The sequence below is a fragment of the Lacerta agilis genome, chromosome 15 (assembly GCF_009819535.1).
Source record: "Lacerta agilis isolate rLacAgi1 chromosome 15, rLacAgi1.pri, whole genome shotgun sequence".
Lineage (NCBI taxonomy): Eukaryota > Metazoa > Chordata > Lepidosauria > Squamata > Lacertidae > Lacerta > Lacerta agilis.
In genome coordinates, this window is record NC_046326.1 from 19,478,021 (window position 1) to 19,491,345 (window position 13,325).

Below are 13,325 nucleotides of genomic sequence, written 5' to 3' on the forward strand. Positions count from 1 at the left end.
AACTTGTGTGCCTCTTTCTCCCTTCCCTCCTTTGTCTTCCAGGTGGCCACCTTTGTGGGTCCTGTCACAGCCATCCCGGTCCTCCTCTTTTCGGGCTTCTTTGTGAGTTTCAAGACCATCCCTACCTACCTGCAGTGGAGTTCGTATGTCTCTTATGTCAGGTGGGGCTCCTAGCGCGCATAAGCGCACCTTGCTGCATTCCAAGGCTCTGCAATGCAATCTGGCCGGGGATGTTCGTCATGCACAGTAGCTTAGGCATCGGTTGCTTCAAGATGGGATTGTTGCAATGTGCTCAATCCAAGACTCCTCTTGAACTTGACCCGGAAAATCCGGCTAGTGCAGAACGCTGCACCAGGGTTGTTGACAGGAGGGAAACTTCTGCTCAGATGCTTGTACCAGTTGCCCATTAGCTACCGGGCCAAGTTCAAGGTGTTACTCTTGGTATATAAAGCTCTTGCAAGCTTGGGACCAGGATCTGCAGAACTGGCAATGTTGCAGGTGCTGCATAATACCCGTTCCGCATTTGTAAGAAATCATTCTTTCAGTGTGGCAGCATCAAACCTGCTCATTGACACCAGGCAGGTGCCTTCACTGAACTATTATTGTCTCCTGCTAAAAACATTTTTGTTTAGGCAGCGGGTGGCGCTGTGGTCTAAACCACTGAGCCTCTTGGGCTTGCCGATCAGAAGGTCTGTGACAGAGTGAGCTCCCATCGTTCGGTCCCAGCTCCTGCCAACCTAGCAGTTCAAAAGCATGCCCAAAAGTGCAAGTAGATAAATAGGTACCGCTCTAGCGGGAAGGTAAACAGTGTTTTCGTGCACTGCTCTGGTTTTGGTGTTCCGTCGCGCCAGAAGTGGCTTATTCATGCTGGCCACATGACCCGGAAGCTGTACGCCGGCTCCCTCGGCCTGTAAAGTGAGATGAGCGCCGCAACCCCAGAGTCGTCTGCGACTGGACTTAACTGTCAGGGGTCCTTTACCTTTACCTTTTATTCAGACATGTAGAGTGTTGACATGCATTTTAATTTGCTTTTTAGCTGATCTTGGGTTCTAATTATTTTTTGCAGGTTTTCAGTTGTTGCTTTTAAGTGTTAGAGAATGATAATTTCAGTGTTCTTTTTGTAAACCACTTCAAGGTTTTTTGTTTTTTTCTTTTGTTACAACCAGACATAAACTTTATTAAAGAAACGTGCTGTTCTTGGCTATGAAGGGAGCACAAAAACCTTGGTTTTAGCTCAGCCTGGTGTGGCAGTGAAAAGGACTAGGGAAGAGCAAAGGAAGGCACATTTGAGCAGTAACAGGAAACCATGGTTTGCCTTACTATGTCATGCGAACCAGGTCAAAATATCAAACACATTTCAAAATAGTATATTTTAATCCAGTTTAACAAACCAACAAAACAACATTAGAAATTCCCAAAACATATGAACTACGTTCTAGGTTTCTTGAGCAACGTTGATGCACCACGTCACGCAAGACTCATGGGGTTCTAGCAATGCTAGTCCTACTCAGAGTAGATCCCCTGAAGTCAGTGCTAATTTAGGCTTATTCGTTTTAATGGGTCTATTCTGAGTAGGATTTGGTTGGCTACAATCAGCAGTTCTTGAAAAAGGGGGATGTAAAAATATGTCCCATTCTAAACTTTCACAAGTCATTGGAGTATCTTCAGGTTGCATTCAGCTTAGTCCTGCTCAGAGTAGACCCATTGAAATTAATGAAGCTAAGTTAGTAGTGTCCATAAACTTTAGTCGATCTGCTCTGAGTAGGACCAGAGGTGAATACCATCCTGTGAACACCCCAGGTTTTTTAGCTTTCATTTGGAAGTCGCCTAAAAGTTCAGGGATCTCCGAATATGCATTGCTATTACCGTATTTTCGCTTCATAGGACGCACCTCATTTTTAGAGGAGGAAACAAGGAAAAAAAATATTTTTCTGGTTTTCCTCCTCTAAAGGCCCTGGGTTTTTTTTTTGGGTTTTTTTTTTAAGGATCAGCTAAAAGTTTTGCAGCTTTTTTGCAAAGGGAAAAGCCCTGGCTTTTTTGAGGATCAGCTAAAAGTTTTGCAGCTTTTTTTACAAAGGGAAAAGCCCTGGTTTGTTTGTTTTTTTGGTTTGTTTTTGAGGATCAGCTAAAGGTTTTGCAGCTTTTTTTGCAAAGGGGAAAAAGCAAAGAGGAAAAGCCCCATTTTTATGGGGTTTAACTCACATTTCTGAAAAATCTTAAGGAAAGGGAGCCGTTTCTACTGTTTCCAGACAGATAATCTAATCAGCCAGTCACATGTCCTGGGGAAACAAACAACCTCCCTCTGCAGCACATTCAACAAAGGAGGGCGGGGCTGAAAGGGAGCTGGGACTCTTATCTCTCTCCCCATCTCTTGCTGATCAGCTGCTGGGTGGGGTCCTTTCAACACTCCCTTTTCTCTTTGTAAAATAAAAAGCACAATCTGCTTTTGGCCCCTGGGCAATTCATCTCCAGGGAGGAAAAAAGTGTGTCTTATGGAGCGAAAAATACGGTATATTTACAACACCGTTTTGTATCTTGACATACAGGTACGGCTTTGAAGGTGTGATCCTCACCATCTACTCCTTGGAGCGGGAAGAACTGGAATGTAAGGTGCCCGATTGTCCCTTCAAGGACCCGATAAAGATACTCCAGGAATTGGACGTGGAGGAAGCTAAGCTCTACCTTGACTTCATCGTCCTAGGGATTTTTTTTGTCATTCTCAGGCTCATGGCTTACCTCACCCTGAAGTACAAGGTGAAGTCCGAAAGATAAAAAGGGGACTCGGGAAAAATCCCCAATGCCCTTTGGCGGATGCTATTGACTGCCCCACGAACATACTTTCCAAAGGACACGGGGGAAATCTGTGCGCCGTGGACTCAGAGAGGGTTGATGTTGTTGCGTAGCTGGTGGCCCACGTCACCTCAGTCGAGAAGAGTTGATGAGACATCTCGGAACTGTTTTAATATTTCCAGGCATTCTCTTCATTTGCAAAATGGTCTTTCATCTCTCCCCCCTCCTCCCTTTTTTGGGGTAAAATTCTGGAATGTGTCAAAACTCTCTTCCCAGAGCAATATCAGCTGGAGGGGAATATCAGCTGCCCTCATTAGGATCCCCAACTCCCTTCCCTAGCAAAGCAAAGCAAAGCAGTTGGAAGAAACCTGGTTTCTGCTCCACCGGGAGGAGAAATGGAAGGTGGATAGGGAAATGGTGGAATCAATTTGGGCAGGACCCTGTGGGGTTGGGAAAAGGAGACGAGGGGTGGGAAGCAGGGGTGGGGTGGGGTGGGGTGGGCGAGGGGCAAGATGAGGGTTTTGCTACAGGCGACCACGTCCTCTGCAAAGCACAGTTTTGTAGCGCCGCCGTTTTTTGTGCCGTTTTTTTTTACTTGCTCGCTTGTGGACATAACTAGCATGTGTATCAATATTAAGAAACTGGAAGACTTCTACTAGGGGTGTGTGAGTGTGTGTGTGTGTGTGTGTGTGTGTCGCACAAGGCTTTAAATGTTTACCATAACTGTAGCAATGGGGAATTTTATTTTATTTTTTGTATTTTCCTCCTCCTCCCCCCGTCCCAATATCTCCGTTTCTTCTTTCTTTCCAAGAAAACCAAATTACAATCCGTGAGCAATTTTTGCAAGAGTCACAGGCAGGCCTAGAACAGGAGATCAGAGCAACCGGCTCCGAGAGGATTCTGCAGGATTAGTGGGCCTCGTTTGTAGGGTGTGGTGAGGCTTAAACTTCATAGGAGCGTGTCAGAACACCCACAGCCTCTCTTGGGCTGGAGAATGTAGTCAGGGCTGTGTTTATGCCATGATTCCGTATGAGCACGGAATGTTGTGTGCTAGCTACAGAATCCAACTCCTTGATGTACCTCAGTTATGAAGGCCTGCATAGCTCTTTCACCGTCTCTGCGATCGCCAAGAGAGGAATAAACAATACAGAATAATGAAAACTGCAGAATAAGAATTCTGCAACATGAGATCAGATATGCAAATGGAGCAATTTTGCATTCAGGTATGCAGGTTGCAGAATCCTAGCTTTTACTTGGCGCAGAATTTTACTTAGTGTCCCATTGGACCTGATTGGGTCTTACTTCTAAGTAGGCATGCATAGGATTGGGTTTCACAAAACTTTGGTGCCCTTGTAGGCTGGAGACAGACTCAAGTGAGAATTAATACTGGTGCCATAGAACCATCAATGCACATGGCATGGGCGCTCCTCTCTTGTTTCCTTGTTGTCTTTGGTCAAGCAGGTTTCAGAGGGGTTTTTTCTGAAGCACAACATGAACTCAGATGGCCTGTTTGACCAGAGAAAACTGGGGTAAATAAAGGACTACGCACCATGAGCAATGATAGCTCTGTTATGCCACTTTCAACTGACTGATAAAGCCATAATCTAGATGCAGCTATAGAGGGAAAAGTGCTGGTCTAGAACTTTTGCATATTCCCAGTCCTTCTTGGATTGCCACCTATAACACGATGAAGCCAAGGTGCAGCCAAGGTTCTTTACCATTCTTTTGCTGGAATACAATCTTAAATATTGAGACAATCAATAGTGTATCACCTAATTGTTATTTCCTCTCTTTTCTGTTCCTTCCCTGTCCCTGCTGCCTGTTTACCTTTCTAGCAATCTTACATTTGCAGAAACTGTTTGTCTGTAGCAGGCTCTACAAAAAAATTGGCAGACTCAAGGATGCTTTTGCCTTTCTCTGAGCCTTTGGTGGTGATGGGCCACTGGGATGACAAAGAACCATTTTGGGCTCCGATTCTTCCTTCACTAGCTCTTGCACTTGGGAAGAGGGTAGTCCCTTGTCAAGAGGATGCCCCAATCTGTAGCTCTCCCACCTTGTCTGTGTTCCTCATGGGTGAGGAAGGGGCAGGGGTGCACAGCTCATTGCCATCTGTAGTAGCAATAACATCCCTTACTATGGTTTTTTTTATAGGTAACTTGGTTCATCTTTCCCATGAAGTGTACCCCCTTTGACAAAGGCCACTAAAGTCTTTGGCTTTGAGTATAGTTACCAGGGGCTGCTGCCCTCGCTCACTCAACTCGCCAAACCCTGCTAACTTGCTTAATCAGTGTGTGAAGCTCCTCTCTCCCCTCTGTTAAACAGGAGGTCACCTTCTAAGAGTGCTTGCCTGCCTGCCATTCATCACACTGGAGTTGGTGCAACCACCTATTAGCAGCCATGCAAACTGCAGCATGACGACAGCCTTACATTTTTATTTATATAGGAAGATAAGGTAGTGATACGTGAGCCAAAGAGTGAGAGTGTCTATGTCAAGGCATCTCAATGCTGTGTTTTATTCCAGATCAGGATGGTTAGTTGTGATGCCTTTTAAGAGAGCCCAGTTCTTGGAAAGGGGAGAAAGAGATGACTCAATTTTGTTTCCCCCCATTTCTCTTTTTTCCAAGTTCAATCCACCACATTTCTGCAGCAGTTTGTGAGTTTCTTTGTTTTCAAAAGTGTTCATGAAAATTTATCAGCATTTTAGTACACATTTCTCCTAATGCACACATTTTGCAAGACAATTTCTGAACTATAATGCATTTGTTATTTTCACAAATACTGTACATGCATATTAATGCACACTTCCCTCCAATGTATGCTGGGTGGGTTGTTATTATTATTATTATTATTATTATTATTATTATTATTATTATTTTGCATACATTATTTGGTTAGAGAACTACTTTGCAAAATTCAGAGAAGTGTAAATTTCAAGGGGCAGCTGTGTTTTGATTCACAAATTGTTTCCAGAAGTATGAATTAGGTAGGTTTCCCTTAAAATGTGGACCAAGTCAGATTTCTCCTCTGTCCCTAGTCATGAAAGAGCAGGTAGAAATCACAGTGGTTTTCATCCTGATCTTGTGCAGACCTATCTCTTTGCACTTCCAGCTGCTAGAAATGAATAAATTCTATCTGTAAAGCAGATTTTGGAAGGGGTTCTTTCTTTTTAAACAAACAAACAAACAAAAAAGCAGGCAGCTAGGGTGGATGTTTTGCAATCTGCTGCAGCACTTTAATGCAATCATGTGCTGTCCTAAGCACCACCTTTCAGGAACTAAGCTGCCCACTGCATCTGCAGAGATACAGCTTTCCATTTTTAACAGAGATTTAATGCTGAGATGGTGAGCATCATTTCCTCATCCCATTTATTATTTTAATAGCATGCCACTATTATTCCTATTTTACAGATCTTGAAACTGAGGGCTGCATCCAGTGTTCTCTGTCTACTGGTGCAAAGGCTCTTTGCACTATCCAACCAGGGAATTTTAATGTTGCACAACGGAGGAATCCAACATAACAGTTGCCCTAGCAGAAACTCGTTGTGCAACAGACGGCACAATCTGTTGTGCGAGAAAGTTGCTAGCGTCCTGCTTAATCATTCTGCTGCGCAACAATGTTCTGCCGGCACTTAGCCAGCGGAGCAAGGATATCGCTAGGTGACTTTAACTTTGCGCTGTGTGCAATGTTGCATTCTCCATGAGCAAATCCAGAAAGATTACCCCTTCCAGTTTCAAACCTGCATTCCCAGCCAGTGCTAGAGACCTGGTCTAATCCAGCAAGACAAACCTTATGAATGCATGGATAGGGGGAAAGCCTGCCCTTTAACTTCCTCCTTCATTAAGTGTATGTCCTTTTATAAGTATTGCTGCTGGGACAGGAGCCAAAAACAGTACACAAACATGGAGTGGAAATGTGAGGTACCCAGAGCCAGCCCTGCCATTAGGCAAAGTAGGACAATCGCCTCCAGCAGCAAATGCTGGAGGGCAGCAGCGACAGAACCCAGTTGTGCCTCCTCAGCCAGCCCCTTGTCCATCCCCCTGTTGGAGATCAGAGCTGTGTATGTGCCACTTGACCCATCATGCCCCCTGTAAGCTAGCCCACTGCCCTCAGGTACAATCCCATTGCCATTGTTGAAGTGAGATTTAACTGCCAGTCTAATCAGCTTATGTTCGTGGAACAGGAGGGACGCCATCTTGCCCTTTGCCTTTGGCCAGCTCTGGATGTATCCAAAAGTTGTGGTTCAAAGGTGCTATGGGGTAGCAGTAGGGATGCGGGTGGCGCTGTGGTCTAAACCACTGAGCCTCTTGGGCTTGCCGATCAGAAGGTTGGCAGTTCGAATCCCTGTGACGGAGTGAGCTCCCGTTGCTCTGTCCCAGCTCCTGCCAACCTAGCAGTTCAAAAGCATGCCAGTGCAAGTAGATAAATAGGTACCGCTGCGGCAGGAAGGTAAATGGTGTTTCTGTGAGCTCTGGTTTCCGTCATGGTGATCCGTTGTGCCAGAAGCAGTTTAGTCATGCTGGCCACATGACCTGGAAAGCTCTCTATGGACAAACACCGGCTCCCTCAGCCTGAAAGTGAGATGAGCGCCACAACCCCATAGTTGCCTTTGACTGGACTTAACCATCCAGGGGTCCTTTACCTTTACCTTTATGGGGTAGCAGTACTCTGTTAAGGGTGTATTGTGCCCATGTTCTGAGCGAATTGTTTGGGGAATCTATGGTTTATTGGAGACCTGCCCCCAAGCTGCCTGTAGTAGGGGTGGTCCTACCATTAGGCAGAGCGAGACAGCCATTTCGGGCAGCAGGTGCTGTGTATACCATGAGACCTGGTATGTGCCTCCTAAACCAGCCTGTGGCTTTCGGTTTCAGTGAAGGCCACTGTCTCATTGCCAGTGTGGAAGAAAAACCGAGCTGTCCTTCTGGTCGGCTTTCATACATGGAATTGTGAAGAGTAGGGGTGGGCGTGTCATCTTGTCCTTTGCCTCAGGCGGCAAAATACATTGGGCTTCTGAAGGCCTGTGGCTGCCGGAAGAAGTTCTGAAATGGGGACAGCCTTTACAAGAAGCTTCCCTTGCACTGCGACCCTCCCCTACCCAAACGGCAGGCGAATAAATGCAAAAGGCAGCCCCTGCATGGCGATGCTGTTTAACACGCACACACTTTCAGAAGAAAGCAGATTTGCAACCAAACCCGTTGGTGCTAAGAGACTGAGGATGGAAGATGAGATGCAAGAAGGGAAGGAGGCCAAGTGGCCCACTCACTCATTCCTCCCTCCTCCGAAGTCAGGCAATAATTTTTTTTAAGGGGTTTTGTTCTCCATCCTGCGTAGACTTGGAGCAATTCTGCTTCAAGCCTTGGAAGGGGTGTGTGTGTCTTCCTAGACATTTTGATCGCTGTGAGCTTCACGGTATCCTTTTCTTAACCATGGAAATCTGGGGTGGGGGAATGCGTGGTTCCCTTCCTTGCTTTCCCTTTTTGTCTTTCCTCTCAGTGTGGTGGTGTTTTTTTGTGGGTGGAATCCTTTATGGGACTTTGTACATTCAGCTTTGATGGTACTAAAGCAAATAATTTAACAGTGCTGTTTTTCTGGAAAAAAGAGGTGCCGGAATTCACCACAAACACCTCCCTTGTTCTCTTATAATGGCAATGACTCCCGCTTGAGAGGGGCCAGGACTGAATTCTGGCAAGTTCCGGCTGGAAAAAAAAAGCCCTGAAATTTAAGGATCCACTGGACCTTGATTGCAAGAGATTTCTGCCATTTAAAAAATAATAATTAAGGGAACTCAAGGAGCTCACACCCAAACTGGAAACACCTACTATTGATGATTAAAAGATTCAAAGACAGCACAATACCTTAGGCATGTTGACTCAGAATTGAGTCCAGCTGTGTTCAATGGGTCTCATTCCCGAGTAAGGGAACATCTAGACTGTTGCTATTTTCCAGTGGGATTTCAGTCACACGCTGGCAAAGACTGGGAGGTCTTACGCAACAAACCGGCTTCCCCCAAAGGTCAGACTTTCTGCGATAAGGAAAAGTTTCAGGGCAAAGCAGTGGGAAGTGTGGGTAACATTGGCTTTGACACAACAGCCCTCTTAGCGTTGCTCAGCCACTTCCAAAAAGTGCCGGGTTGTTGTTGTTTTTTGCTGGTTTCCATTTTGAGCCTAGTTCAAGGAAGGTTGCTGAGTTCAGTGGAAGGGCTCTTAAGCATTCCACACCCCCCCCCCGCCACTCTGTCTGTCTTGAGAAAACTACTACCACACTGGGAGGAAAATCCAGTCTCTCTCAGCACTGAGAGCTCTCCATGTTCACGCAAGGTGGGGAGCCAGCTCAAAGGCCACTAAAGCAAACAGACAGGGAACTCCAGATCTCCAAAGCTGAGTCTTAAATGTAGGGACAGGTTGGCCTGCAAGAGTTGCTGACATGGCTTGTTTGTTTCAAGTGTACATGTGGAGGCCTCCAGTAAACTGTTGGATTTCACACATTAATAAAACCTATATTTATACGGTAACGTTCTCTCTCATTTCTGGAGGATCTGTGAAAACTGCATGAGGGTAGAAGGAGGCCTGCTTCTGTGTTCCGAGATGCATGGTTTTGGCATCCCAATTTCTGCGGCATTTCATGGGGAACAGAGAGGAACTTGTTATTTACTTGCCCTTCACCCTAATGTCTAACAAATAAAACGCAACATTAAAAACAACTTCCAATACAGAAACAAGGTGGGTTCTAAAGATATGCATTTCAAGCAGCCTCTTACAGCAATTGTGGTACCATTCTGTGTCATGTGCAGAGGCAAGATACTATTGAGGTTCCAAGGGCTACTGTGCCTTTGAGTAAAAGCTTCCTGTTTTGTAGCTTCCGCCCACCCTTTTACTGCTTCCTGTTTAAGACCATCCTCTTAAATTTGTAATTTGTAACCTTCTGGATAGAAGTTCTAATGGCAGTTTATCATGACAAGAGACAAACAATGTAACAAGCTGATCAATAAGAATCAGAAATAATAAAATAGCAGGTGAAAACACAATAAGGGAGAAAGCTTAAAGTATACTGCAGCTTTAAAGGACTAAGAGAAACGGGGAGGGGGGGCACAATTTAGTGAATAATTGTCACTTAATTTCCTTTAATTAGTCTGATGCTGTTCCCATTATGGGATGGGCAGGCTTTAATTACTGCTTTCCTTACATTCTTATGATTTTTATTTTAAAAAGCAGAAGAGAACCATGGGTGTTTGTGTGGTAGTGGAGATTTGCATAAGAACCTTATTTATGAAAGGAGGGAGGAATAATGTATTTCTGCCCTGTTCATTCATTCATTCATGCAGGCCCAGGGAACTGGAAAAGCTGGAAAAACTCTTCTTAGTCACTTCTCAATAAGATTCCCTCCCTTCGGTCCAAGACCCAACACTGCTTAAGGGTGTTGGGCGACTGGCAGAGAGAATGTAGATGAGGAAAGTTGCTGCCAGTCAGTGTCAAGAATACTGAGCTTGATGGGCCAGTGGTCTGACTCAGTATAAGGCAGCTTCCTACACTCCTATGGGTAAAAACCTTGGTTCTCAAACTTAATCCATTCCTGAAGTCCCTTCCAAAACCAAAGCGTTCCAAAACCAAGGCGTGTTTTCCTATGGGAAAGTACCGTAATGCAAAATGGATCAATCCATTCCAGACTTTTAAAAACAACCCGTAAAAGAGCAGTTTAACATGAATTTTACTATCCAACGAGACCACTGATCTATAAAATGAAAGCAATAAACAATGTATTGCAGTAGCTGAACTGGGTTCCACACAGACACAAAAACAAAACAAAAAGATCCGCAAAACAAAAACGCAAAATAAATAGCAAAAACAGACAGACCTCAGCATAACACTCAAAACCGAAGTGTGGCATTCAAATTGGAAGCGTAACACTCAAAACGGAGCACATTTGGCTTCCGAAAAAAGTTTGCAAACTGGAACGCTGACTTCCAGGCTTGCAGTGTTTGGGTTCCAAGTTGTTTGAGTACAAGGAGTTTGGGAACCAAGCTACCACTGTAAATATATTTGAAAACCTCAGGTGGCCCTTCAGTTTGAATGTTTATTATCTGAAAATACATATCATACCTATTCCTGGATGGTAATTTGGGTGTTGTTGGTTTGTTTTTTTAAAAAAAGTTTTTGTTGAACATTTTTCGCAAAAAACACAGACAACAAAGTACTACAAAATCACCATAAGTGACACAAAGCATGAGGAAAGTGAGGTGGGCAGCGAGAGACGTAACACAGAGGGGTTTTTATTATTCTGAAATTGCAGGACTGAGTCAAACCAAAAAGCACGGATGAGATGCTGGATTACAATTAGTCATATCCCAGGAAAAACATTGAACCTGTGGATGCAATGAGTCATCAAAGGGCGCGCCTTGGCGATATTTACATTATCAGGTCAACACACATACAAACACACCTTTTGGTGTTGGTCGTAGTAAGTGGGCTGTTCCCCCCCACCCCGTTTCTAAACAATATTAAAATATATTAAAAAGGTACAAACTGTATACAAACATTCTATTTCGCAAAGACTGTACCATAAATAAATAAATAAATAATTTTTAAATCCTCCAGTTCACATTGCAGGAAAAAAATCGTTATTGATTTTCCATGAAATAAAGTGAAGAGAGACTGGTTTATTTGTTTGGTTTATATCCCACCTTTCCTCCAAAGTGCTTAAGGTGGCATACGTGGTTTTCCTCCCTCCCCATTTTATCCTCACAACAACCCTGTGAGGTAGGCTAAGAGACAGCAACTTGCCCAAGGTCACCCAGGAGGGTTAGTGGAAGAGTGGGGATTAGCACCCTGGTCTCCTGGGTCTTAGTCCAATACTCTGCCGCTACACCAGACTTGGGTTTGAGAGTTCTCAATCTTGTTTAAACTTGTTCAAAAAGTTGCATACATTCCAAGACACCTGCCTATCAAATATTGTCTTAATAGAGGAAGTAAATTACGCGCCAGTCAGGTGCAATTCTCCCATCCACGTCTATCCGACAGTTCTAAAAGAATATGGTACTGAAACATTAGGCTGACTAAATATATAATTCTCCCACAGACCATTCAATCTCCATGAATTTAGGTAAGGACATGAGAAGAGCCTTCTGGATCATGCCAGCGGCCTGTCTCACCCAGTATCCTGTTCTTACAGTGGCCAAGCAGATGCATATGGAAAACCCACAAGCAGGACCTGAGGGCACCTGCAGTTTCCGTCAACTGGTATTCAGAAACCTCCATGTGTAAGAAATGGGTCCAAGCTCAACTTATTTAAGCAGCTACAGAGGTTAGTTCAGGTTGCATACTCCCATCGAACTGCATCCATTTTACATTAGGCAAAGAAAGGATGAACTCATTTGATGCCCTGCATTTCCTTGGCGGATGAGAGACGAAAAGCTTTTCACTAGTGGAGAAGCTGCCATGGATTCGGGAGGCAGCCTGAGCACCTGGAATGACTCCCTTCCTGCCAGCAGCCAACACCACCCTTAGCTGCTGATGAAGGCGGCTTGACTAAGAGGCCAAACCAGAAGGGCTGGAACGCCATCATTTCTGGTTTCACAGGGAGTGGTGCTGCAGCTTAAACCAGTGTTGCAAATTCTGGCCAGGCACATGGGTGGGTGGTGAGGGATGCTGAGCTGAAACCGATGTGCTGAGCCACATCAAGGGGCAAACACTGCCGATTAGACTGGTGACATTTGCTCATCGCAGTAGGCAAGGATTCCTGATCGAGCAGCACAATGCCACATTCTCTCTGCACTTCCTTTTTGTGCGGGTGGTTAAAACATGCCAGGAAGCCACTGTTCTGCTCGGCTTCCCGTGACACGTGGACCTGACATTCTGATTTGTTAGGAAGAGATGTAGCTCAGCGGATGGAATATCTGCCTTGTATGCAGAAGGGCCCAGGCTTGATCTCCGACATCTCCAGATAGGGCTGGGAAAGATTTCCCTGGTTGCAGCCCTAGAGAGCTGCTGCCAGTCAGTGTGGACAATACTGAACTAGATGCACCCAAGGATCTGGCTGGGTATAAGTTAGCTTTCTATGTTCCTGTTTCAATCACCACCACCACCACCACCACCCCGCCACACACACACACAAATGCAACTGAAATTAAAATCTGCCGTGTCGTTCTTTCCGTTTTCCCAAGGCCTCTACTCTTCTCTCTAGCTGTGCTAGACAGAGGAGGCTACTCAGACTGAGCAACAGCCATTTAGTATTAGCGGGCAGAGAACAGAACCTCCATATTCAGGCAGAAAGCACTCTGCCCATGCTCAGAGGGACACTTGTTTAGCATTGCTTCTCACATTCCAGGGTTCTTTGCAAACAGCTGAGCCTTGATGTAACACCCAAGAAATAAGAAGACAGTTGCCAATGGGTTTCCAAACCCCAGCAACATGCCTTGCACATCTCGAGAAGGTTTAGGATAGACAGAAATCCCACAGGCGCTTGTTTCCAGCAAAGGGGATGCAGAGTCACAGGAGTGGATATCTCCACGTTTGCGCAATTCTGCATAGAGGTGGCTGCATCTG

General features: G+C 45.0%; 1 protein-coding gene across 2 annotated transcripts in view; it reads left to right on the forward strand.

The window, feature by feature from the left end:
- The window catches only part of ABCG4 (ATP binding cassette subfamily G member 4), a 38,358-nt gene extending 35,293 nt beyond the window's left edge, over nucleotides 1-3,065 (forward strand). The window contains exons 13-14 of one of the 2 annotated variants that reach the window (XM_033172299.1): nucleotides 43-161; nucleotides 2,547-3,065. In XM_033172299.1, the coding sequence (XP_033028190.1) occupies nucleotides 43-161; nucleotides 2,547-2,772 (345 nt within the window). In that variant the 3' untranslated portion in view covers nucleotides 2,773-3,065. The remainder of the gene's footprint in view (nucleotides 1-42; nucleotides 162-2,546) is intronic. The other variant, XM_033172300.1, reaches the window with a different exon arrangement.
- Nucleotides 3,066-13,325: the final 10,260 nt, after the last annotated feature.